Below are 27,720 nucleotides of genomic sequence, written 5' to 3'. Positions count from 1 at the left end.
AAGCATTGCTTTTTGCCCATTGCTGATCTCTTCAATTGAGGCAATTGCATGAAAGCCACAAAAAAAAAGTTGTTCAATTTTTGGTTCCACTCTACACAAAGAGTAACAAGTACTCTATACACATCGTTTTATCTTTTTTATAGGGATACAGCATTTACCTTTCTAATTCTTTAATGTAAATACCCATTCAATGTCTCTTGTTCCAAATAACTAGCCTATTCTCCATTGTAAGATAAACAGCCTTTTTTATATTCAGTCTTTTAGGAACAAAAATATACTAACTTACCACGTAGGCATAAAATTATCTCCGTATTATAGTTCTACTGAAGATTGTAAAATAAATCTATTCACAATTTGTCCTTTTTATTAAGCATCAACATGGAAGGTAAATTGTTCCAAAGGCAAGAGTTTATTGCTTAATGGATGTGCTGTCAGAATGCTTTTAATATAAAAACACATATTTTCTATGACTGTATACAGTTATCTCTCTGCAGATAAAACATGATAAGCTCTGCCGATTATTTCTTTCCTCATTTCACTCCAGTCTAAATTCCTATAGGGCACTGTGATAAGCCTCAATCTGTTAATCACTTTCATCGCTGGCATCTGAGGGGCTCTTCGTTTCTGTATTCACAAGGGCAGTGTCCACTTGCACATCTTCCTCATCTGACTGGACCACAGGTGCTTCTCCTTCACAGGCATCTTGGCTAGTAGAATCTGTCCCGGATGCTTCTGAAGAGAACTTCTCGCCCAGCTGTGACCGAGTGGGAACCTGAAAACTGATTTCATTTTGATGGGTGCTAGAGTCTGACCCTTCAAAAACAAAAAGATTTTTTTAAAAAAAGATGCAATTAAATAGCTGGTTATTATATAATGAATATTTGTCATAGGATCTAAACTAGTTCTTCTTTTTGTCAGGACAATTTATAAAGCAAGCTATACTATATGATTTCATATAAATGACTGAACTGCTGCATTGTTTCTCAGTATGTGTTAAAGATTAAAATACAGGCATGCTTTATAATCTCTGCCTTTGTAAAATAGGCCAGAATGATCAATTTTAAATAAAGACCACTAGAGCAACTGCATATTAAAATTAAGTGCTCCAAAATGAAAAGTGGCTTGCTTGTGAAAAGTGATCTGGATAGCCTTCCTTCTCTGATTTTGGAAAAGTAGAGCATACAGCTTACACCACAAAAATGGATTTCCCACCACTAATCTACCTCTTTTTTTCTGATCTCAAATAAGTAATTAGACTACAAATAAATGCAAGAGAATGCCAGAAAGCAGACATTATAAGGTACAGCCAGGGCTAACTTTCCCATCTTTCCCACTGACACCCACCCATCTGATCTAGCTTTATTTAACAAAGCTGCTTATCCAGATTTTCAGAACAGACTCTTCGAAAGGGGGAAAACATTTTGCCTGCACTTTCTGCATGCTTTTTAAAATTAAAATTAACCATATAAGGTTCATAATTCCCTTATCAGTGAGAGAGGTGGCATACAACTTTAATAAATAACGTTGAGATACTTTAGCATATATATTCTGAGATCCCCGGGGGTGGGCGGGGGGAAAGAATCCCAAGACCAATAGAGATCTACTACTGAAATCTCTCCTTTGTTCTTTGAACCAAGACAAGTTTTGAATCTTGCACAGGGCAATATTTAGGGCACTCCCAACTCAATAATAGCTCTTTTGGTAGGGGTCCTATCCTCTGTGAATATCAGGCATAACTGGCATGCTCTCACTAAACTCTCAATAGTTTCTGATACAGCAGATCCCTGAAAAGGAACCTTGAACAGCAAATGGGCCATGCAGATGGGTTGGCTGGATTCTTGGTCATCACTACTTGAAGAACTTGAGTTACAGGTACTCGAATTACATCTGTTCATGTTATGTGCTTTGCAAGAATACAGATAAAAATATGTAACTGGTACAATATTCTTTTTTTTAATGTAGGAAAAGTAAACAGCAAAAGAATGGGAGTAAAGATTATAGTACTTTCCATTAACTAATTATCTCTTTTCCAAATTGTAGTTCATATTTTTAAAAAATAAATGGTCATAGTGTATATTATGGAAGGTTATTTTTTGCTAGTGAACCAACTATTTGAAGAATCCTTCTTCAAATATTTTTAAAATGATGAAAAGGAAGAAAGGACAGGCATAACATGGGGGTTTTCATAAAAGGAGGCCTCTGGCCAAATTTTTAATGTGATTCTCCTAGAGAGCAATTGGATGGCTTCTGTTGGTGTCCATTAGGCCCATATTTATTTTTTTAAAAAACTGGAACAATCTAATTACTTGAAAGAAATGTTCTAGTTCTCTACGTGTGTGCCAAAAGCATCCTTGTCTCAGGAGTCTGAACTCCACCAAGTGGAATTTGATTAGTGATCTTCACTTTTTAGTTAAAGCTTTTTTTTTTTTTTTTGCCTTGTGGTTCCCTTAACAATCTTTGACAAATACCGGGGCTTACATAGACTTTGGATTTGCAGGGAAAGAAAATGTCTTTCAGATCTTAGTATACATTAACATCCTTCAGCAACTCCTTAAACCAACCTAATTATTTTGCAGAACTGTGCTGTATCTATAAGGAGAATGCGAAAAAATGCTGCTGCTTCAGATAGTGGCTAACAAATACTGTGAGAGAGCCCTGGCACGCTGAAGGACATCCAGAGCTTTGTAATACAAATATGGTCTTTCCTCAGGGCTCTTTTTATCAATGCAAAGTGAACAAGGAAGAGAGATTCTGAAACAGCATTTGGGTATAGAAATGCAAAATGATTTTAAATGTAGTTTCCAGTAGCTATCTTGCTATCTTGGAATTGCCTAGATATCAGAGAGCCTTCTTCTGAACGTATTATGATAGACTATTATCCATCTTGCTGCAAAAGCAGTTTCCTAAGGTTTGTTACTAACTGAAATGTTCATGTGTATCAGCTGCAGTTGTATATCTTACTATATTATGATATGCAAAGCGAACTTATTTCAACCTTTTAAGCCAAATTATGCAACTCATCCAAAGAACTTTTATGTCTCCCTTCTGCTATCAGACAGGTACTCATATTATTACACACCATGAATCCAAATTCTGTAGGAGGTAGGAGGATGTGATCAAATAGCTGGCTTTTTGAAATATCTCACATAAAATAAAAGTGCATTTGGTTGCGTGTGATTCTGATCTTGTTATAAGTGCTCTGTTAACACTGTCTTCATTTGTACTTAGTTTATTTTAATATTTCTAATCTCAACTAGCATTCAATTGAATCAGGGGCTCTGGATTTTATAGCTCCATCATTTCCTACAATCTAACATGTTGCCAGCAGAAAACTTAAACTTTGTAAGTATAATGGGTGTTCTCTGGTAGCATAAATGAGACCCCTCCTAAGAGAGCCTCTTCTAAGCCAACACAGCAAAATGACATCAAATAGCCTTGCATTTAGTACATTCTTTGATTACAAGAAAAAAAATATATCTTGATTTAAAATTAATCTATCCCACCAGAAAGACTCAATTAGCTCTACTGTGTTTATTCATTTAAGACAATGAGAAACAACTACCGATCATAGCAGATGGCAAAGAACTATCCTCTACTCCAGAATTAAGGAAGACATCTAAGGCTTCTTGATCAGACATATCAACAAGGTCCATTTGTTCTAATGTGTCCACATTCACTTCCATGGAAGACATGCTCCCTATTGGCTCTGAAATTTAAAATAAATAAATAAATCAGCAAATTTTACTCATATTTAGGAATTCATAGTAAAATTTAATGTTTACCCCCATTTTCTTCTCTGCACCTGAAAGGATGAATCGGGGCTTATGAGTTTCAGAAAAATAGTTTGGAGTAATAGAAGACTTGAAATCCAATATAAACAATTGAGATAGTTTCTTAGAAGTTTCTGAGTCATATAAAATGTAATTATAATTGAAGGAATACTGGGTGATTTATATTCAGTAATGGATAGGTTCTATGTTTTGCAGAATGTTCCCTCTCTTCCCTTAACATTTATTTATTTGTCAAGTGATTACAGGTATAAGTACATACAGTACATAGTTATGAGTACATGAAATGGATACATATAAGAAAAATAAAAAGAAACAACAGGACAGGGACATTAGACACGTTGGTGCGCTTATACACGTCCCCTACAGACCTCTTAGAAAAGGAGTGAGGTCAGTAGTAGACAGTAGACATGTTGATGCACTCCTCCTGTTTTAGAAGTATAATCAATGATCCAGATTTCTAGAAAACCATCACTCTCAGGATTAGACATTCCAGGAAACAACAGATTATTCCATCAAGGTCTGCACATTCCTGGTCCCATTTTCCACTAACAAATAGAAGCATTAACTTTTCTATCGACCCATTTTAATTCCAGAAGTTTCAAGTATAACATGCAACAAAGTTGCTGGAGCATCATCCAACACGGTGAGGGGGCCGAAGCAATTACCCTAGGACAGTGATGGCTAACCTTTTTGGGCTCCTGTGCCAAAAATTGTGCACGTGCTTCCACACTCATGCTTGCGTGCCAGCATCCAGAAGGCAATGCGTGCCCCCTACACACCCTACACATGCATGCAGAATCCCCACCCCCACTGCCCCCTTACCTGCACTGCATCTCACAGCTGATTTTTGGCCTCCCAGAGGTTTGAGGAAGGCTTCTGCAGGCTTTTGCATGCTGAAAACTAGCCCTGTTCCGTCACTTCTGGTATTTTCAGAAAAACAGGAAGTGATAAAATGGGGCTAATTTTCGGCCTGCAAAGCTTGCAGAAGCCTTCCTCAAGCCCCTGGGAGGCAGAAAAGGACCTCAAACCGGCCCAAAATCAGCTGTGAGGCACGCACATGCTCAGTGAGGTAAGTTTGCCTGCAGCTCATGTGCTGGCACAAATGGCTCTGCGTGCCACAGGTTTGCCATCACGGCCCTAGGAGAAAGGAAAAAAACAGTATGGTCTGGTATAGAAAGAAAAGGGAATATGGATTGGTATAAGATTAAGTCTTGGATTAGGACCAAATTGACTTTAGGCCAGAAGTAAACATCCTTCAAGGTAGGATATTAATTCTTAAGGAAAGGCACAGAATTATATATGCTGTGAAAAAGACAGAAATTATTTCTCTCTTGCATGATCCAATGAAGTAGAACAAAGCAAAGCTCAGGCCAGATAAAAGAATATTTTTATACAGCGTTACATTAAATAATGCAACTAATCAATACAGGAAACAACAATGCCCACAGCTTCCGTAAAAAGATAATGTAATGCAAATGTCAATGTCTTCTTCCAGCAGTTATTTGGAGATATCAATCACAATAACAGTTATATGAGGAACTCAAGTAAGAACCCTATGTGTTTACATCCTTCTAACGGTCTCTCCCATTAGGGAGAAGTAGAATTCTTCTTTATTTACTTGTTTCCTTTGGGGTAGAGCCAATTTCTGATTAACCTTTTTTCTCTTGATGAGAAGCAAGATACAAGTTACAGTTGTACTTTCTGCCATCTAGCTCACTAATTTGCAAGAAAATAGTTAAATAGGAGACGTAAGCTGTAACTTCTCTGTTTACAGTTTGAAGCAATGCAATACACATTAACTCTTGCATCTATTCCCAGATGAGCAACTGTCACAATGGCCACTCTAGTCTTGCAATTAGAGCGAAGGTGTACAACAGAATACACTGTTTTTTATTCTGATTATACTTAAAATCAACTTATCTCATTTCTTAAAAAGGAGTACCCTTGAGCACATCACTCTTTCTAACCTTTTTGAGTAAGATTATAGTATGGAAGACATATCCAGTGGAATGTTGGAACAGCTCAGTGAGTCTGCTTTGTGATTTAGCTGAAAAAACATTTCCCTTGAGATTTAAAATGAAATTTTGCAATACTTGCCCCGTCTTTCAGCTATCTGCAGGTAGCCTGTGGTGAGGTACTGTTCCATGTCCTGCTGGAAAGCTTCTTCAAAGAATTTCTGCCGCTCCTTTAGCTTCATTTCCTGGGTATGCTCCATGTCCAGCACTTTCTGAACATGCTCAGTATCAAGTTCAGCTGAAATAGGGAAATACATGAAATATTGTTACTTCGGCACTTAAAGAAGTATTTTATACGCAACTGTATCTTAGTAAACTCATGAAATTAAAATCAAAAGTACTGTAAAGCAAATAATTATATCTCAGGTTTTGAAAGTTCTTAATTACTCAAAAACTTATTTCAGTGCTAGCTAGCAAAATAATTCAATATCAAATATGTCAGGGTTTTTAATATGGAACTGCACAGTACATCATGGTAGTTAAGTCTCTTCCTGCATTCTTTGCAATGATTTATTTTCCCCAAACTGAAATGTATGTATTAAATTGATTCTGCCCCTCTACAATTGTCTTCTCAAAATGTAAAGCTTCAAAAAAAAAAAAAAAAAAACCCAAATGCCAGCAATAGCCACTTTCGTGATATAAAGTCATCAGCAATATCTCTTATAATCTTTGGACAAAGTAGAAAATCCTAAAATAGCCCTTAAAAATTTGCTTGCTCCACTGTGAATGAGAGCCTTTCTCAGCCAAGGATATTAGCATTTAGGTTATAGTTTGTCTGTTTTGCTTTCCTTCCATTTGCTTCTGTATTTTTCTACTTACACAAAAAGCCCAAAAGCAAATGCTAAACCTATTTTATGGAGAGCTGCAATTCTTTCTTTTTTTAAGATTTATCCCTAAAACTATAATAATATCTGGTCCCTTCCTTCATCAACAGTGAAATAAGAGAGGGAGTTTATGGAACCTCTCTGCAATTCCTAAACCTCTCAATGAATCTTGTGCATTAAATCTTTAAAGTATCATTGGTTAGAAGGAAAAGTCTTTATTAAATGGCCAGAAAAGAAGGGAAAAGACAATCTTTCCCCTTTTGGACCTACTTCCTTAATTGAAGTTGCATATAATTTTAATGGACTTGTGAAACAAGAGCTTTAACATAGATCTAACCTATAATAGTTACAATTCTACTCTCAACTAAAATATACTGTAAAAATATTTAATCTCACAAGAAAAAAGTAAAAGAATATAAAACTGATACCCCTGAAATTGTTTTTCAGCAAAACTCTCATGAATATAGCATGTCATGAAAAGCAGTAGATAATCCTGAATAGGATTCACACCTCATACGGCGGGAATGTCTGTATAAATGGGGTACAATATCCTCCCTCAGTGTGACACTGGGATCCCACATCAAACTGTAGATCACATCGTGAGCAGAGGATATATACCAGTCCAGTATCTGATCTTTTTTATTATAAATGATGCTGCGCTTCAGTGGTCAGATGGCCTAGACGTTAGTATTTGAACATAGATCTTTTTAACATATTTTATTGTGCTCTACTAATTTAGATGAAATGTTTATATTGCTAATCCATGTATGATATGCCATACACTAAATAAATACAGCACAGCAACAATTCCTATGAAAGTATCAACAACTTTTTAATTCATGTCCTACACAGCTACTGTATTTACCTATATAGTTACTGTCAAAATATTTTTTTCAGAGATAATAAGAACAATACTGAAGTAAACACCTAGGGATGTTAAGATCCCAAACGGAAAATGTGCAAGAACAGCAGAAGGAAACACGGTATTTCAGATAGATTACAGGAAAGATTACAAGCAAAAATCTTCTTACTTAATTTTACATAGAACTGCCAGAAACAAAACATTACTAAAATATACTTGTAAGTATGAACATAAAAGGCATCTAGTTCTTTATCCTTTTTTCTTTTAAGTTTGACAGTATCTAAACAAGCCTTTTACACTATTAGATACAGTGCAGTTAAGAGCAAGATTATCAGAGACAATTCCATGATTTCTGTTGCTGTTCCAACAGTAGTGAATACTGTATAGGTAACTCGGGATTGAACTGTGGAATTCTTGGTGCTTTCTGAGTTTGGTTGTTTGCTTGCAGAATTTAATTACCCAACAAGATAACATCATTAGTGCTAGCTTGTGTGGAGTTTTATATGCAATAGCTTGCCCTACCAGTACTGATGGAGGTATGGTTTTCTTCTCGGTAGTTTCTTGATTAGGAAATAGATTACTGCTTGACTGCCTGGTATTAATCCCTGCTAATATGAATGTTGGCTGCCAGAAAGGATGTATTCTGGTCCTTTATTGTCTTTTAAAGGACACTACACATTATGTAAATGTGCTTTACCTCTGTGTTTATTGGTGACTGATCTGCTGAAATTGCCTAGTTTACAGGAATTCCGTAGCTTTTTAAAATTTAGCTTCATCTAGGATGTTCACAATTTCCCAGTTGAAACTATGGTCCATGTTGGTGAGATTAAGAAGTGTTTATTGCATCCTCCGATTGCTAGTTGGTGTTCATGGATGTGCCTGTCTGTCCTATATAGTGGCTATTTCAGTCCTATCTTGTGGATGACTCCTATTCTTTGTTTTGTTTTGGGTTTTCCTTTATTTTGTTTTGGGCTCCTGAGTCTTTTGGTTTACCTAAGACACTTTGAAAGACTTTGTTTTGTGTCCTATAGTGATGAGTGATGTTATATGGTTATAATAGTCTGTTGTGTCTGAGTTGTTCATATCTTTGCTAGTGTTAACCTTTTCATAACTTATGTTAGCTGTTTTATAGTGGTCTGCATGGTCAGATAATTTTGATAAACTTGCATGGGTATCCATTTTGCTGGAAGAAGGTGTATAAGTGATCTGTCTCCTTTTTCTGTTGTTTTAGGTTGCTGCAGTACATTTGTACTTGCCTGAATGTTAATATTTATTCAGACAAGTGTAAACATACTATATTTTTTTCAAAATGTTTACTTTTATTTAGTATTCATCTGAATGTTAATAAATACTATCAAGGAGAAAACCACACCTCCACCAATATTGGCAGGACACACCAGGTCATTCAACTTAACCTCCTGAAAAAGTCTGTTCCAGCACATTATGACAGAATGTGCACCTGGAAAAGAAGGGGGTAGGGGGAACCTCCACTCTGGCTTTCCAGGGAGGAAGAAACATATTTCAGAGAGAGGCCCCAAAATAAGACCTTGTACAGTCCTGAACTGGATGAGGGAGGGAGGAAAAGAATACAATTCTTTATTGGCTAAGTGTGATTGGACACACAAGGAATTTGTCTTTGGTGCATAAGCTCTTGGTGTACATAAAAGATATAAGTATAAATCATGATCATAGTCATCAGGTTCATAGCAATCGCTCCCTAGAATCTCCCGGTGTGTATCTATTAGGTTAGATAGTCTGGTGAGATTCTGTCTGTTAGGTACAAGCAAATAAAAAAATTGGGCTCAACTGAATTTCACTGTATTGTTTTGGGGCTTAGGCATGACACAGATGTTCTTATCCTATACCTTCAGCAGACACACATGTTCATAAAGTTCCTCTGCTATTTTTATATCTTTCTTTAGTATACATTTAATTTTCATAATGCAATTTGGTTGGTTTCCTATTCTGTAAGTTTTGTTGTCTTTAAAAAAAATTTTTTGGCATCCAGCTTTTGAACTAGATCTGCCTACTAAAATTAGAAACACAGATATCAATGCCAACCTATTTTGCCTTGCATTTCATTGTGTATATAAAATACACAAGGACAGCTGCTTCTCAGCAGTAGTATGCACATTTTATTACTCAGTTATGTTTACAGTTCTTCCATCAGTCTGCCAGGTCTATGCGGTCATTCTATCTCTACTTAATTAGAACATTGTGATCAATGATATTTTCCATATATTTTATCATATATATCCTGCACCTGTATCATGACAGCATTCATTTTTATAGCAATTAACTAAGCAGAAATCAGAATTTGTAATATATACTGAATTTCAATCTAGATTTCAAATACCAAATCTGACAAGTTTCAAAGCAATCAAGTATCAAGGAATGGCTATAATTCTATGTATTATATTCTAACATATTTGGTTTTGGATTGTACCTTTACTGATTTTTATTATTTATCTTTAATATTGTGGCTTAAGCCTTCTTGAGGGGAATCTGCTCTCTGAAAAGTGTCATAGAAAACTCTTCTGCAGCATTAAATGTAAGAAATGGTGCAATACATAATAAAGGAAATATACTAAATTAAAGGAAAATGTTAAGAAGGAATATAAAGGTCAAAACCAAAGCCATAGTAACACAAGACTAAACTCATTAAATAAGGACTTTGTTCCAAATTTCATGTTTAGAAATGCATTTTAAATTAATAATTAGAAAGAATTTCAATTATAGTATAAAATACAAGTTATACAAAATATAAATATGGATGTAGACAAAGAACCTGGCTATTGTCCAAAGGCTTTCCTTGAGTTAAAGCAATGTATCCTGCGCTACATTGCCTCTTTTCAGAGAACATCTGGATCCATGACAATGAAATTTAGCTTTCTTTAAGAAACACTTGGCATAACTGGTAGACAGTTCCTAGACTTTCTCTCATAAAAGCAGCAGCAGCTTGCAAAATAATGAGCCAACCCTGCATTTCAAAGATTTACCATAACGTAACATATTCTACTAGCAACTAAACAGTAGCAATCAGTTTTATCAAAGAAGTGCAAATGTTTTTTTAATCAATACAAACATGCCTTGCAATCTTGTTGAAATGAGATTTCTCCACAGTCTATCTAGGAAGACAATCTGCCTGTTTAGAGTAGTAATTAACGTCAGCTCAAGATGTCAGCCTGTACTTTCCAAGTTCACAATGATAAGGCATTTTTTCCCCTTCAATAACATTTCTCAGATGCATGTTTTGGAGAAAAGAATATCCTCCAAAGAAGATAAAAAATAAGGACTGGCAAAAGAGTAAATTAAACTTTTATAAATGGAAGAGAGGAAATTTTTGAGACATGATCTATACCACTTTCCCTCAATTCTCCTTTAATCTATATAGATGTACTTCAATACATAATATGAATTCTGGGTTCTACTCAAGTATCTATACAAAGTTCAACTGCAATATTCAACACAAAGGCAACCAAGCTTTCAGTTACTGGATTTTTGTTTTTGTTTTGCCTATAGCTGTCCTATAACCAAAACAATCAAGGAATAAAAATAACACTATTTACAAAACTCTTCTGTGTTGTACTTCAGTTTAAGACAATGGAGAAATCAGTACAAATAATTTACACTGGGCCATGCAAAATGAAGTTTAGAAGACATTTATTCCATTAAGATGATTAGAATTTATTACTGAAAATCCTTGCTTCCATTACAAGTTGTTTGCAATTACAGACTCTTAAAACAGTATCAAAGTTGACAAGACAGGATTCATCCACTATAGCATGGTTGTCAGCTTTTTGGCTTGCCTGGGAAGAATTAAGTGAAGAGGGAACTGTCTTGGGTCACATATAAAATATAATACAGTTAATGTATGTGAATTATCTTTATTTCGTTATATTTTTTATTATCATGTGGGGCTGCACTACTTGATGTTCAGGGTCTCATGCAGCCCATGAGTCTTAGATACAAAGCCAGCTGGGTGACCTTGGGTGACCCCTATAAAGAGGACAAGGGCAAACTATTTCTGAAAACATTACCAAGAAAACTGCAGGCACCAGGAGTCAACATTGACTTGCAGGCACAAAATATTAACAATGTCACATTAGAAAAGTCTTGTATCTATGCATTACATTTGTTAGCCATACACAAAATATTGCATACAGGTGAATACATAGAATTCTGTGCAAATGAACAGTCTTGTGCATTTTATTATTCCTCTTAATTCTGTAGAGAAACCAAGTAATCCATTAGTGAAGGGAAACCAAGTTTAGAAATGGAGCTTTTTGTCCTTCTGTCCTGCCAATCCCCAAGAGCATAAGATGTATTTATTTGATCTATGTACAAGGCCGAAATAGTATGTAGAAAAACAAATACATTTTCTAGAGATTTCAGAATTGTTGCTATTTCTAGAATTAATGGTGGCTTTACAGTAACCAGTTTCTGTTTTAAATCTTAAAAATCTTAAGAGACAATCCCAAGTCAAATATGTTGCATTATTTACCAAAAATGTCAAGCAAGCAAGAAGTGGGTTGCTTGGGAGTTACATATGAATCAATTCAGCTAGTGCGAAGTTATTCTAAAAAATTAAGTTAATACCTCATAAGTCAAGCAAAGAAGCAAAGAAGCTTGACAACCAAAAAAGCTGATTATCCCAGTAGGCAACCAGTTAAAAGGACCTTTTATACTTAATTCCCATTCTGGCTTTCTGGAAGAGAATTAAGAACTGGTTCTGTCACCTAGCATAGGGATTCAATAGTGACATGCAACCCTGGGTTATTGTTGTTTTTTAGCTTAAATTTGTTTTTTTTTAAACAATAAACAATAAAATAGAATAATCATAATACTTTGGAAGATTCATATATAAGCCGTGGTGGCACAGTGGTTAGAATGCTGTGTTGCAAGCAAACTCTGCCCACATTCTGAGGTTTGATCCTGACCAGCTCAAGGTTGATTCAGCCTTCCATCCTTCTTAGTTCGGTAAAATGAGAATCCAGATTTTTGGGGGCAATATGCTGACATTTGTAAACCTCTCAGAAAGTAGTGTTAAGCACTATGGAGTGATATGTAAGTCTAAATGTTATTGCTATATAAGTAGGTAATTTAAAACGATTAAAAGTGAATGTGAGTATTCTCAACTGAGCTCACAAGTAAGGTTAGTGCTTCCTTGGAAGGGGTTTTAGCATCTCTTTATCTGTTAACCACACAATCAAAAGGAGATTTTGATTACAGTAAATAGTACAATGCCTGTACTATCAGTAAAGTAGAGGACACTATCCTTTATATATCCCACTGTTCCATTTAAAATGGGATCAGGGCCACATTATTGATGGTAAGTGAAGTCAATTGATCAACCTTGAAAAATTGAACTGCTGTATTTGCTCTGCTGTCATTGAAACCTAGAAAGAAACTTACAGTAAGTTCTTAGCAGTAGCTTTGGTTTTATCTTGCTGTACCTTTTTTACATTTTTATTTTTGCTATTTGTATTATTTTACCTTACAATATTACTATTGTACTGTTTTTATCATATTTCATAGTACATTATTTACTACAATCTGTGGCTACAGCAATGAATCTAGTTTATAATGTAGCAGGAGATAATTAAACATATTTTTAGCCATGGAATATAATTTCTTTAAAACAACTATATTCATAGTTAAGAGATTCCATAGATGTGGAATATGACAATGTACAGTACTACGTTTTTTTCCTTTAATCTGGAGTTATCAGTTTTTCTGCATTTATAAGTAGAAGCACTGACTAATTCTGATATTACATTCAATACTATAATAATGTTTTACTTTTTTTTAGTCATTCTCAAATCCCACTGGCATGACAGAACAGTGTTAAAAGGTAGAAAAAGGAAGAAGAATATTACATTTTCCTGTTACAAAATCAGTTCTGTATATATAAATGTTCCAATTTTTTGATTAAGTTGATATTTTTATAAAATTTCTGCTTAATAAAAATAGTAGCAGTTTTATTTTTCATAAAACTAGGTGTAGTAGAAAATAGTAAAATATTATGTCAAGAAAAGAATACAGTAACTTACTACAGCCCACTTAAAGATCACAACTAACATATGGTTCAGCTGCTAATTTAAATTGCATTGAACACTTTCTGGAAAACACAAAGACGTTTGATAGCCCAGAAGCAGTCTAATGAATTCTTATGATGAAAGGCTCTCGCAAGCGTTCAAGAATACCCTGGCTTGATTATTCAACTTACTAGGTGCATCTTTTCCAGCCTTTCAGGGAAGAGGGATTGAGGATACAGGATGACACCAAGCCAAGTATACAAAAAGCACTATAATTCAGTTCCAGTTATTAAAACCACAGAATATAGTAACTATTCCTGTCAAACCTCAATGGAGAAAACTCCTGAGAATACCACAGACAGCCAAGAAAACAAATAAATGGATCAAAACAAAGCAAAGTTCTCATTCAAGGCATAAATGACCAAGCTCAAATTTGGATACATTATGTAAAACCCTAGCTTTCTGGAGAAAACTGTAATGCTGAGAAAGGCAGAAGTAAAAAAAATAAAGATGAGTACCAGCAGCAAAATGGATGGATTCAATTACAGAGGTGATGGGAGCACCATTGGAAGGTCTAAGGAAACAAGTGACAGAAAAACTACCACGGAGGTGATCCACCTGTGTGGTTGCCCAGGGTCAACACTGTCATAATGGCTCTTAATCAATCCTTTGAAATTTATACATATTCCACGAGCTTCTCCCTCCCCCTCAAGATATCTTAAAATCTCTTTTAGATTTATGGTATCGTCTTTAAATAGAACACTGCAATTTTGACATTTTTGAAAAATTAAAATTGCTATTAAGGCATATTGTAATCGTTCCTTTCCACTATACCTTATAACAATCCCTCCTCTTTGTTGTTTTTCAAGCTTCTTCTAAGATGGTTTGATCCAGAATAGAATTTAACTTGGGTCCAAAAGGAAACAAATTATAAACTGAATGTATCAATGCAAAACCCTTCCTCCAAAGCAGACTTTTGACAATTATCAAACCTGCATCGTCCCAACTCCAGCTCACATTAGGGAGAGCAACTGGTGAATGTTTGCTTTCCTTAACCTGTTGCACATTAAAATTGTTAGGACAGTATCAGTCTTACTTGACAGAGAATAGGGACTGGTCATTGGGGTAGTGCAATTTATACTGACATGCTTTTCTGTCAATTTAAGGATTGAAGTCATGAATGCTGATATGGCTGTAAGCCTTCCCTCAGAGAAAGCAAAGCACTGAAATATATGATTCCTCCCAACTGAGCTAATAGCACTCACTCTGTCATCATCTGCATATATTTATGAACCCTCACAAAAAGTACAGAAATTAATATTGTGTTATATGCACACAGTTCTCCACCCACCCACTTCTTTCAGGCATCATATAATCACGATTGACATAGTTTCTGGCACTTCAAAGTTCTTTGTATTTATAACATAGGATAGAAGCATTGGGATCAAGCATCTCTGCTAAATATTTAATAAAGTTTATTAAACTTTCAACATGCTTTTAAAATTCATACTTTAGAAGCATGTCCAAATTGGATCTAAAAGTAATGATCTAATGTATCCAGCAGGTTCTCAGCTTTAGCTTTTATTTCTCTAATGTAAGACCATGTATCTCTAACCATCGATCTTTTTGCCCTCTGAAACATGTATGGACAGAAAACAGAAAGGACTACATTCCACTTTGAATTTTAAAACACTACCCTATCTAATAATCAGAGCAGGATTAAGTCCAGATAGTTCAATTTGTTTTATTCATTATACAGTTTTTTGCAGCAAGTGCAAAGAACACTTCAAATAGGATGTAATTATGAGCATTGCAAATGGGCTACATTAACAGTACTCTTGCACCCATACCTCAATAGTTCCATGGTTAGATCAATCAGAACCATGGCATGACACTGCATTTTATAAAAGAGACCCAGAGAATTTGGTGCAGATTCAGAAGGATGGTACGGAATTTGGAAGTCAAGCCCAAGAAAAATAATTAACAGAATTTCCATGTGTAACTTCCAAAGGACATATAGAACAATATCTACAAAGATATATAAGTCTGTTACATGCAAGGGTGGGTGGATCTGTTCTCCTGTGAAATCAAGAGTAGAACAAGAAGCTAAGAATTCAACTCAAAATATAGATGGTTTAACTGAATATTGGGAGGAGATTTATTCTGCAGGAATTGTTAAACAGCAAATTTGCTAAGGTTAAATTTGCCCCTCTTTTGACTGGAGTTCAAATTTCCATCTCTCAATAGACCGCATGAATAGACAAATGTTGACAGTCAGTGTACTGTATATAAGCCCTTTCTATGTGTTCTGGTCTTCCTCTTGGATGCTTGACAAAATACTTCTTTCTCCTCAAGCAGCTTTTGAATATTCATTCTAAGAGAGCATTTTGTCCAGTGAGGTACTACATTTGTGTGTATTTGTGTATACATTTTAGACTGACAACTTTATTGGCTTACCACACCCGAACCATAATCTTTTTGGAACTGAGCGGCATACACTGCATTAATAAATAACTAAATATAACATATGACAGTTTATCTTCCACTACATACAAATGTTACAATGAAACTAAAAAAGAAAAAAAAGAAAATTAAATTATTAGGACTAATTCAAAATGTGACTTTTGGTCATGAGAAAATTTATCAGTACTATATGTTGAAGTGAGTAAATAATTCATGATAAATTATTTTTGCATTTTGAAATTACACCATCAAATGCCATTAAAAAAAAAACCCAAGGAAGTCTATACATTTATTGCTCTTGATAGCTCTTGCCTGAAAATGCTATCCACTATACTATTGATTGCATTAAAATATTTTCTACAGAAACATGACATATCTAGCTTAGGTCAATCTTTAGTCTTGCTTATCCATTTATAAAAAATGTATCTTTTTTTAATGACCCCATTCCAATCGATTACCTGAAAGACAATTCTGACTGTGGCTCAGGTCTGATCCTGGGAGGAAATATTCATATACAAAACAAGGACTTTTCTAGCACTGTATTTAACACAACCCACTATGAGAAGCAAACATTTCATTTATATACCATGTTGCTAGGAAAAATGGTTATGAACTACCAGATCCAAGCTATTTTACAGCTACTAAATCCAAAAAAGCCCTTCAGCCATGCTCCTACTAAAGCATATTAAAACAATGCCATTAAGTAACCTTAAAATACAATTTAACAGAAATAGATTATTTCTGATTATTGGGTCCAGTACAGTTCTTTAATCAATCAGTCATGTCTAGCACTAGTAAGATTTTCTTTATATAACTATTAAACAGATCTTATTTCACACATAGTAATTCAATTTTATATTAATACATAACTTTGTATCATGATTAATCTAGATTTATGGGCATTCTACTGATGAAATTCACTTTGTGATTAAAGAATCCTCTTTTCCCTTTTGTTATACATTTTCCCATTTTATTCAGCTTAGCTACATAAAACCAATGTCTAATGTCAGAATACAGGCTACAATTAAAGCAGTTTTTAAAAGCTTAAAAATATATGTACATTTGAAATTGGAGTCTAACACTAGCTTAATAAATGACAAGTTTTCATATAACTTTCACCTCCAAGAATTACTCTGATTATTTGCCATGGTTCCTGAAGAAAACATAACAGAAGGAACAGCCAAATAAACAGAAGCACAATACTGGTCGAGTGAAACATCCAATTACTGAGCAGCTCTAGTGATGTACATCTTTCCCAATATAAAAGAAGAAGAATGATTCCCTATATCCATTTTGCCTTCTCAAAAATGATATACCATTTTTTCAATTAATCATTCATAGAAAATGAAGACTTACAATCCCTTCCTTCGAGTGCTGTTCCCAAGCTGAAAGCAAGCTGCTAAGAGCTGGAGTATCAGAGAACATACCACATTCCGTGGAAGAAAGGGGTGAAAATACAGTCCTAAAGAACGTGTGATCTTTCAGTTACATTTAGCTTGACAAAATATAAAACATTGTTCAACTTAAACCACTGCTGAATAGGTATTAGTTTCAAAAACTGTTTATTTTGCTTTTATCTTTAAAATTATCAATAATTATGATTTTTTAAATAACCCTACAAGGAAAAATTATGAACTAGTCTTAACAGGAAAGCATTTTCCTCTTTTGCATGTATATAAGCAATAAAAATGCACTGTGCTAAATAAATAGCTAGATTCAACAACATTAATATCCAGGATTCACTTTAACCTAATAGGAGCAACAGTTATTAACATTCTTCTTTTGGGTTAGCTATGCAATATGAGCTTTCTGATTCTTTTTTTCAGAAAGGAAAGTTACCAAAATATTTCATGCATGTATACTCAGAAAAAAAGCCATCACTCCTAAAAAAGACTTTTCAGAAAATCATTACTGAAAATGCCAAGTTCCTAGTAGCCACCTAATAAAGTTACGGTTGCCCGAATAAAGAGCAGGATCTAATTGTTAAACAGAGCATATCAGAATGTATGTGGAAAAGCAAATCCTTTTAAACAGGACAAATTAATATTCCCACATTTCTAATTGTTTTTTAAATTCTCCAATTCTACACTTAAGTGGAGCTTCTAAATGAGTCACAGTTATGTCACAATTGTCTGCATTAATTAAATTAAAATACTAACTAACATTTTAAGGGTCTTTTCTTTTATGTAAGAATATTCTTTTTTTTGCCAGTGTACCATAGTGGAGGCATAGATTTTATAATATATACAGGACAGAAAATAATGGATATCATTATAGCTTTTCCAAAAGATTCTTGGCTCCTAAATCTTAAAAAACAAAATATGCATAGCCTTAAACGATTTACACTGAATTAAAAGAGACAAATTTCCTAAACATTCATATTGTTAATATTAAGAATAAAATACAAGAAAGGTAAACTTTGTCGGGTGTATGAAATATTCTTTAACTGACAGTTTAATCTATTCAAGTGATTAAGCAGTAGAAGGCATTTTTAATCAATAATGATGAGTTAGAGAGATAGTGATTTCCTGAGGTTAATTTGGTTTTCATGTGTTAAGATACTGAATGAAATATAAAATGTTGAAAAGTCTTATTTCAAATAACTGACAGTTTCTGTTAAATTAAGTTGTTCCATTTACTTCAGAATTTCAAAAACCCCTCAGGAATCTTTTGGTAAAATGCATTTAAACAACTGTTTTGATTTCCAATCAGCACAGAGCTTGTGCTGTGTAAAACTAACAAATACATTATGGCATTAGCTTTCATGAATCACAGTCCACTTTATAGGGTGCATAAACTGCTATAGTGCATTACACGCAATACTGTATAATACTGATGAAACAAATATGATATACAAAATGGAGATGGAAGCTTATGCACAAAATGGTCATAGAGATATGTAATTACTGCTAAATAAGGCAAAAGGCTACTGATAGAATAGAATCAGATGATTATTTTGCAAATGACAGAAGTGCCTTTTAAAACAAGGGGTTTTTCTCCACTATTTCAATTATTAAATTACTTTCAAAAGGACCATCATAGCAAAAACACAACTAAGAACTACACTGGCAAAAAATGGCAACAAATGGAAGGCAAAATATAGTTAGTTTCATTTTGTTTTACAGATCAGAAAGATAAAGCCTAAAAAGACTACATTATGCAGGATAAAGATATAAAGATATTAGCAGTTAAAATATTTGTAAGTGGCAGTTAAAGAGGAGCCTAAGAATTGGGGAAATATAAATGTCAGTTTCTTAACTAAATATTTAAAAATATTTTTCTCAAGAGAAACTTTCAGGTATGAACATATACAAATGCATGTGAATGTTATTATGAAAGGAAAACTATTATAACCAATGACAAGTCCCTGCTGATTATGATTTTGATATCTGCTATTTTGTGGCATGGATTGGTGCCAGAAATACAAGTCTTTTGCTCACTCTCATACAGACACACACACAATGATCAAGAAAGCATTAACCACTAGTCAGTAAAATACACAATCATATTTCAGAAATCCTAAATATACTTTATATGAACATGATGGCAAATTACAATTAGATTTAGCCTGTAAGACTGTCAAGAGCAGGATAATTATCGGTTACCAGTATCATTAAGAAATAATCTAAACAGCTAGAATCAGCTAGGAAACTGCTGCCAGTTTTCAGTAACAGTGCCAATTAAATTCAACAGGAGGTAGATAAAGATGTTCAAAGACCACATGCAGACTACCAGGGCTGTCCAAACCTTAAACAGATGACATTTATATATCAAGCACATTTGAGTCATGGCTATCTTAGACTCTGGAGATAAATTAATAATCAAGAACACAGAAACTGAGCCCACAGAATCATCCTTAGCCAAAATTTTAATCTTAACAACTGGTATGAACCAGTATGAACTGGTATGTAGATGAGCTGAGTACTGCTAGAGTGCTAAAGTATATAAACGTAGTCCTTGAGAGTAGCAAATTCTTCATGAGTTGTCACTATGGAGAAGAGCTAGCATATACCTGGCTGATAGACTTATAAAGCCTAGACCATAAAGCCATATAAAGTAAAATCTAGTTTACTAGAAACTTTCATGACCTCATATCCAGAACCTTCAAACTTACCTGGCTTACTTAGACTTCTTGACTTAGTCTAAAGTGCAATCATGCTTTTCACCTAATCTCTTAAAGTATAGCATATTATTTCTGCACTTGCTTTACATAAAAGACTGAAATAATCTTTTGCCTGCAGTGTTTCTGGGAACTTATTTGCATGCTCAATCTTGGTCAGTTCAACTCCTCCCTCTCTCTCTCTCTCTCTCTCTCTCCCTACACCGAATTCTGACTTATGAGAATCTTTATTTAATCCTCTATAGTGGTGGCTAACCTTTTTGGGCTCCTGTGCCAAAAATTGTGTACACGCTTGCATGCTCGCATGCCAGCACCCAGAAGGCAATGTGCGCCACCTCCACCCCCTACGTATCCACATGCAACTCCACCCACCCACCACCCCCTTATCTGTACTCCGCCTCACAGCTGATTTTCGGCCAGTTTAAGGTATTTTTCAGCCTCCCAGAGGCTTCAAGAAGGCTTCTGCAGGCTGAAAACTAGGCCCATTTCATCACTTCCGGTATTTCTGGAAAAACAGGAAGTGATGAAACAGGCCTAGTTTTCGTCCTGCAGAAGCCTTCCTGAAGTCTCTGGGAGGCCAAAAAAGGTCTCACACCAGCCAAAAATCAACTGTGAGGCACGCGCATGTGCAGTGAGGTAAGTTTGCCTGCAGCCCGTGTGCCAGCACAAATGGCGCTCTGCGTGCCATCTGTGGCACACGTGCCATAGGTTCACCATAACGGTTCTATATAATCTTCAAATAAACATAAGCGTAGTGCTGTGTTCCACTTGATCCCACAGCGCTGTTCCTTACATAATAGCAGAATTGCATAACAGCAAAAATATACAAGATTTTTTAATTTTAAGGATACCGTTCATGCCAGTACTGTATTCCCAATAGAAGTCAATTTTGGATAGCAAACATTCTCCTGGACCAGAGGTCTCCAACCTTGGCAACTGGCTGAGGAATTCTGGGAGTTGAAGTCCACAAGTCTTAAAGTTGCCAAGGTTGGAGACCCCTGCCCTGGGCAATATTGGAAAAAAACTTCTTCCTTTTCTAATGAGAACTGTCTTTGTAAATTTTAGACAAATTTTGTGTTACTATTTACTGCTTTAATGTTTTTGGTTTTTTTAATGATTGTAAGCTGCCTAGAGTTGCCCAGGCAAAATAGGCGGCATATAATTTTAATTAATTAATTAATTTTAAAACTGTCTAAGAATTAAAATCTCTTTTCAAAATGCAATAAATTTCATTTTAACAGATTCATCCGAGGAAAGGGGTACTCGATATTCCAAACTTTCAGCCGGAATACAAATGGCACAACTACAATGAAATTTGGTTCACTAAAATCTATTCTTCAAGAACTAAAACAAAAGTTTTACTGTAAACAGCGAATTTGAATATATAAGTACGGTATAAACTATGAAAATACTTCTGACTTATGCTATCTCAGTTTCAGAAATCATTTTATTCTTCAAAATGAAAATATAACATAAAATCATATTAATATTCAGCAATACATAATCAGATATACTCTCTCATTGCCCAACTTAATAATGGCCTTGTTCAAAATTGTTATACTAATTTCTATCAAGCTCCAAACTAAAATTTATGCATAATGTACTCTGTGTGTGTGTGTGCGTGTGTGTTTGATTATATTGTCTGTTTTAAAATAAAATTAGTCACTTGTTAAAGAGAAATATTATGTAACTATTCCTAATAAATTTTATATACTTCCCCCCCAAAATTATACATTTTCTCCCAATAAATTTTGAACTGACATATAGTACAGCAAAACCAAATGTTCTGTATAACTTAATCCTGATACAATAGACATTCCATCGAGCATAAGAGCATCCAGTTGCCCCTCTCTGTTGACATGTACATAAAATGAATTCAGCATTCAAGACTGGCCAATGTGCTCGTGTCTCATCTTTATTTTTGTGATTCCCTCTAATTGGTACATAACACAAGCTCAACACTCTTCAATGATCTATTTTAAAGTAGTTGAACAAGAACTCATTTAGTGGTCAAAGTTATGACCAAACACAGATGACTTGTAGTTGCGGCCGTCATAGCATCCTCATGGTCATGTGATTGTGATTATGATTGCACTGTTGCACAGGTACATGATCACCATTTGAAATCTTCATTGTCAGCTTCTGACAAGCAAAGCCAATGGGAAAGCTGGCAAAAAAGAGCTTTCAAAAAACAACTGCATGACCAGGGGACACTGTGACCTTCCCTGTTAAGCTTCACCTAACAAGGGCAACTGGAAGTGCTCCAACTGCCACCATAAATCATGTAATGTCCTTTACAACTGCATCATTTAGTCAACAGTTGCCAGTCCCAATTACTATTATTAAACTAAAACTGTCTGTATTACCAAGATCATCATTGCAACTGTCAATATAACAAACAGCAAGGGAGAGTGATCAACATCTCTGTTTATATCATGGTAATTACAGCTGAAGCATATATGTGATATATATTTATTTCTGGCACCAAATAAAGTTACATACTTTTATTTTTGCTCTCCTGGCCACTTACCTATTCCTTGTACAAGCCTCAAATTTGCTTCAAAAATCTTTTGGAGCAGGTTTGAGGGGGGAGGAAGAGTAAAGCAGCCACTGTTGGGAGATGGCTCTTGCTTTGGGAATACATTATACAGTATTTAATACTTAAAACTGAAAATCACAACAATTATAAATACCTTTGAAGATTTCAAGTTCTTTCCTGCAAAATAAAAAGAAAAACATAATGTATGTCAGAGATTGGTTTTATTTGCAGATAACATACTTTTATTTCCAAACCCATACTACTGTTCCAGCACAGATGCAAAACATGGATGCCATTAGCAAAATAGCAGGATCATCTATTAACTGGTTGAAATTGAAATTGATGCCAATAGCTGAGAATTTGATTATCCATCCATTTAAGGACTATTAATTCCATATTTGCATCAAATCCATTCAATACTTAGATATGTATATACCGAAGGATATAACTCATCCAGTTGCAGAATAGCTAATTAATCTGAATATTTAGATTAATACAACTGAAATATCAAAAATATGTTATCAATTCTTAAAATCATTTGTCTGAAGTCAAAAGGTAATAACAAAATGAAAAGTCCCAGAGTGAATCCAGACTGTGTAATAACTATCTGAAAATAATAAATATAGATGGGTTGAAACTTTTGTGACTATATTATCACAAAATAATGACTATTTCTATCGTTATTGAATGATAGAATAAGCTTTAACTTTTCTTCTTTCTACTGTTTTAGAGTTTTGTAATTATTTGTTTTATTTTTGGGAATAGGTGATTCATTCTGTTACAGTTCCTTTTTATTTTTGAAAAAAAAAATCATTGTTTCCCTTTAACAAACTTTACATGATTTACACTACGTGGATTTTTTATAATAATGCTGGGCATGGATTTTAAAAAATATTTCTTTAATTAGAAGCAAGCATATCTTTTATTTTTATTTTTTAAATGTTCTGAAAAAAGCAATAAAGAAAAAAATCATTAATAGTAGTTTACAAAAAAAAATTCTAATGTTCAAATTACACATTGCTTTTCATAATTCACATATGGATAAAAGAGCAACCCGAATTCTATTGGAAAAATAGATTAAATTTCTTTTTAAAAAAATATATATTTTATTGATTTTACAATTAAAACAAACCAACAACACATACATAAATGAAAGAGAGAAAAAGAAGGGAGAAGAAAATAGAAAGAAAAAAATAGAAAACAATTAAAAACATTCTCATCTTCAACGGTTTGTAAGACCTCTTTTTTATCCTTATTTTATGCCATATACACACACCTAATCCTTACATATATCTGTGTATCACTACTATGGATTTATCCTATCCTCTTTTGTCTTTTAGTGTGAAGTCTATCTTTGGTCTATCCATTTGTACCAGCAGTTCCAGCTGTTGTAGTATATTGAAGTGTCTTTATTTTTTAATGCCAAAGTTAATTTGTCCATTTCTGCACAACTTGAAATGTTTTGAATAATCATCTCCTCTGATGGAACATGAGGCTGTTTCCAACATTGTGCAAAAGCCAATCTGGCCGCTGTCAAATATGTATTATTATATATTTCACTTTTGGGGGGTAGTTGTTTATCAAAGATCCCTAACAGAAAGGACTCTGGTTTGAATTCGATCTGTTCTCTTGTCATTTCTTCCAACCAATTTCTAATTTTCTGCCAATATTTTTGAGCTTTTGTACAGGACCACCACATATGGAAAAAAGTTCCCTCTTTTTTTTTTTTTTTTTTTGCATTTCCAGCAATTCGGACTCATATTGGGGTGCATCTTCGCTAATCTCGAAGGAGGAAGGTGCCATCTATAAAACATTTTATAGGCGTTTTCTTTGTATGCTACCAATTTTGTAATTTTATTATTTCTACCCCAGACCTTTTCCCATTCTGTTATGGTGATGATACGTCCTATATTCCTACTCCAGGCTATCATGTTCCCTTTTACAATTTGTTGTTCTAATTCTACTTCTAATAAATAATTATAAAATTTTGTTACATTTTTTTTGCCTGGTCCTAATAAAATTTTATCTAATTGCTAGAGTTTATTGTTAATTCCAAATTCTTTCTTGTCCTGTCTGTATCTACTTCGAATCTGAAGATATGCCCACTGATCAATTTTTAGTCCCCGCTCTTGAAGTTCTTGCCACGATTTCAAATTTCCTTGTGTATCCAATAGGTCCTTATATTTAATCATTTTAGTGATATCCAGATTATTTGGGTGAATCATCGCCTCCATTGTTGAAATCCAAATTGGTATTTTTAAATAGTGTTTTTTCCGTATTTTCTTCCAATTAGTTAATAATGAGTCTCTGATTAGGTGTCTGTGAAAATATTTCTGGCTAGTTTTCCCTACATCCCATAAAAAAGCATGCCACTCCCTCTACAAGTCATAGCCTTCTAAGAATAATATTCTCTTATTGGTTAAATTCACCCATTCCTTCAACCATACTAAAGAGGCTACACTATAATACAACTCCCAGTTTGGAAGGGCCAGCCCTCCCCTGCTCTTCATATCCTGCATTGCCTTTAAATTTATTCTAGGTTTTTTCCCTTGCCAGATAAATTTTATAGTTATTTTATTAAGTTCTTCCAAAAAAAAATTGTGTACTTTGATTGGGATCGTCTGAAATATATATAGGAATTTTGGAAGAATATTCATTTTAATAGCAGCAATCCTGCCTAATAATGAAAGTTGCAGCTTGCCCCATGTTTCTAAATCCTTCTTTACCTGTTGCATCAATTAATCATAATTATTTTCTTAAGTGTCTTACAATGTGCTGTCAACCATATTCCTAAGTATTTAACTTTCTTTATCACTCTGTATTCCCATAACTTCTTCTAGTTCTATTTTCTGTTTTTCTGTTAAATTTTTAGTCATTAATTTTGTTTTCTTCCTATTAATTTTAAGTCCTGCTATTGCTCCAAATTGTTCTAATTCATTCATCAATTTTTGTCCTCTTTCTATTGGTTCCTCAATGAAAAAAATCATATCATCTGCAAACGCTTGCAACTTATATTCTTCTTTCTTAACCTTTAATCCTTTTATGTCTGGGTTTTGTCTAATTCGCATTAGTAATGCTTCTAATGATAATATGAAGAGCAGGGGTGAGAGTGGGCAGCCCTGTCTGACTCCTTTTCCTATTTTTATTGGACGGGTATATTCCCTGTTTATTATATTAGCCTATTGTGTATCATAAATGGTTGTTATAGTATTTTCAAATTTGGTGCCTAAATTCATATTATAATTTTTTTGGATTAAAAATTGCCAATTTAAATTATCGAAGGCCTTCTCTGCATCTGAAAACATAAGTGCAATTTGTTTTTCAGGGTGGGCTTCGTAAAATGCTAAGACATCTAGTACTATTCTTAAGTTGTTCCTGATTTTTCTAGTCGGGAGAAATCCATTTTGATCTTCATATATATGCTCATTTAACATTTTGTTTAGTCTACTTGCTATAATAGAAGTGAATATTTTGTAATCAGTATTTAACAGTGAAATCGGCCTATAATTATGTATATATCGGGGATCCGAATCCTCCTTCGGGATCAGCGAAATCAATGCCCCCCCTCCATGAGTCCGGCATCCTGGCTGCCAATAAGACGTCATTAAAAACTTCCACCATAAGAGGTCCTATTTGTTCTGCTATTGCCTTGTACAGCTCCCCTGGAATCCCATCTGGTCCCGGAGATTTATTGTTTTTCTGGTTCTCTATTGCTGATTTCAATTCAAACCAAGTAATGTCTTTGTTTAATAATTCTTCCATTTCTTCCCCAATTGCTTTATCCTTCACTTCATCTAAATAGTTTCTTATTCTATCTTCATTAACTTCTTCCTTTTTATATAACTCTTCAAAATACTTATGGGCAATTTCTTTTTTCTGTTCTATCTCCTGTTGTATATTCCCCTTTCCATCTATTAGCTGGTATATCAATCTCTTTCCTTTCCCTTTTTTTAGTCTATATGATAGCCATCTCCCTGGCTTATTAGCATGCTCAAAATAAGTTTGTCTAGTTGTATTCAAATTTATAATCATTCTCTCTTGTTCAATTAAATTCAATTTATGTTTAGTTATTATTATCTGATTTTGCAATTTTGAATCCTTTGGGGTACTCTGTAATTGAGTTTCTAATTCCTTAATTTTTTTGTTGTAATTTGTTTTGCTGAGCGTATTTTTCCTTATTCCTCTTGGCGTTATAAGAGATGGTTATACCTCTTATTACTGCCTTCATTGTATCCCAAATGTTTTGTAGTTGCTCCATTATCATTTTCCTTTAAGAAATAATTTAATTCCTCCTTGAGTTTGTTGGTGTATTCTTTTTCTTATTAACTGAGTATTTAACGTCCATCTTTTCTTGGGTTTTCCCTGCTCTTACATATTATCTGAATTGGATTGTGATCTGCCCATTCATTGGGTAGGATTTCAATCCCTTTTACCTCATTTGCTATTTCCCCATTCATCCATGCCATATCAATTTGTGTCCATATTTGATGAGGATTTGAATAGAACGTAAATTGTTTTTTCTCGATGTAATCTTCTCCATATATCAATCAAATTTAACTCCATCATTTCCATACATATTTTGGGAAGCTCTCTTTTCCCCCCTTTGTTCTTCCCCCCATTACTGTGGTCTTTTTGATAATCAGAATTAAAGTCTCTATGATACAAATATTTCTTTTTTCCAATCCTACTATTTTTCTATAAAGATGCTCCGTCCGGGGCGTAGATTACGACTAAGAGAATTGGGATGGCATTAATCCAGATCTGCAAAACCAGAGTTCTTCCCTCAGAATCTGACCATATTAAATCTGCTTTCAAATCCTCTTTAATATATACTGCAATCCCTTTCTTTTTCCCCATGTCTGCTGGTGTGGTAAATAGCTTCCCTAATTTCGGACATTCTAAGTATTTTTCATCTGTTTTCTTTATATGAGTTTCTTGTAGGCATATTATATCAGCATTTTGTTTGATTAGTTTAGCTATTATCCTTTTCATCGTTGAGTTTAAACCATTTATATTAATTGATAGTAGTTTCTTTTCTTCTTCCATTTGATTAATTCTGTTTCGCTCT

General features: G+C 34.3%; 1 protein-coding gene across 1 annotated transcript in view; it reads right to left on the bottom strand.

Annotated features, from left to right (window-relative positions):
• Positions 1-386: 386 nt before the first annotated feature.
• DTNBP1 (dystrobrevin binding protein 1) overlaps positions 387-27,720 on the bottom strand; it is a 44,859-nt gene continuing 17,525 nt past the window's right edge. The window contains exons 7-10 of the mRNA XM_026699557.2: positions 22,807-22,829; positions 5,889-6,044; positions 3,563-3,706; positions 387-813 (exon numbers count right to left, since the gene is read on the bottom strand). Coding sequence (XP_026555342.2) covers positions 584-813; positions 3,563-3,706; positions 5,889-6,044; positions 22,807-22,829 — 553 coding nt within the window. The 3' untranslated portion in view covers positions 387-583. The remainder of the gene's footprint in view (positions 814-3,562; positions 3,707-5,888; positions 6,045-22,806; positions 22,830-27,720) is intronic.

This window comes from Pseudonaja textilis, chromosome 3, assembly GCF_049901715.1.
Source record: "Pseudonaja textilis isolate UNSWEBS1 chromosome 3, rPseTex1.2, whole genome shotgun sequence".
In the NCBI taxonomy this organism is placed as follows: Eukaryota; Metazoa; Chordata; class Lepidosauria; order Squamata; family Elapidae; genus Pseudonaja; species Pseudonaja textilis.
Note: the sequence above shows the minus strand (reverse complement) of the source record. Positions and strands in the feature narration are given on the sequence as shown.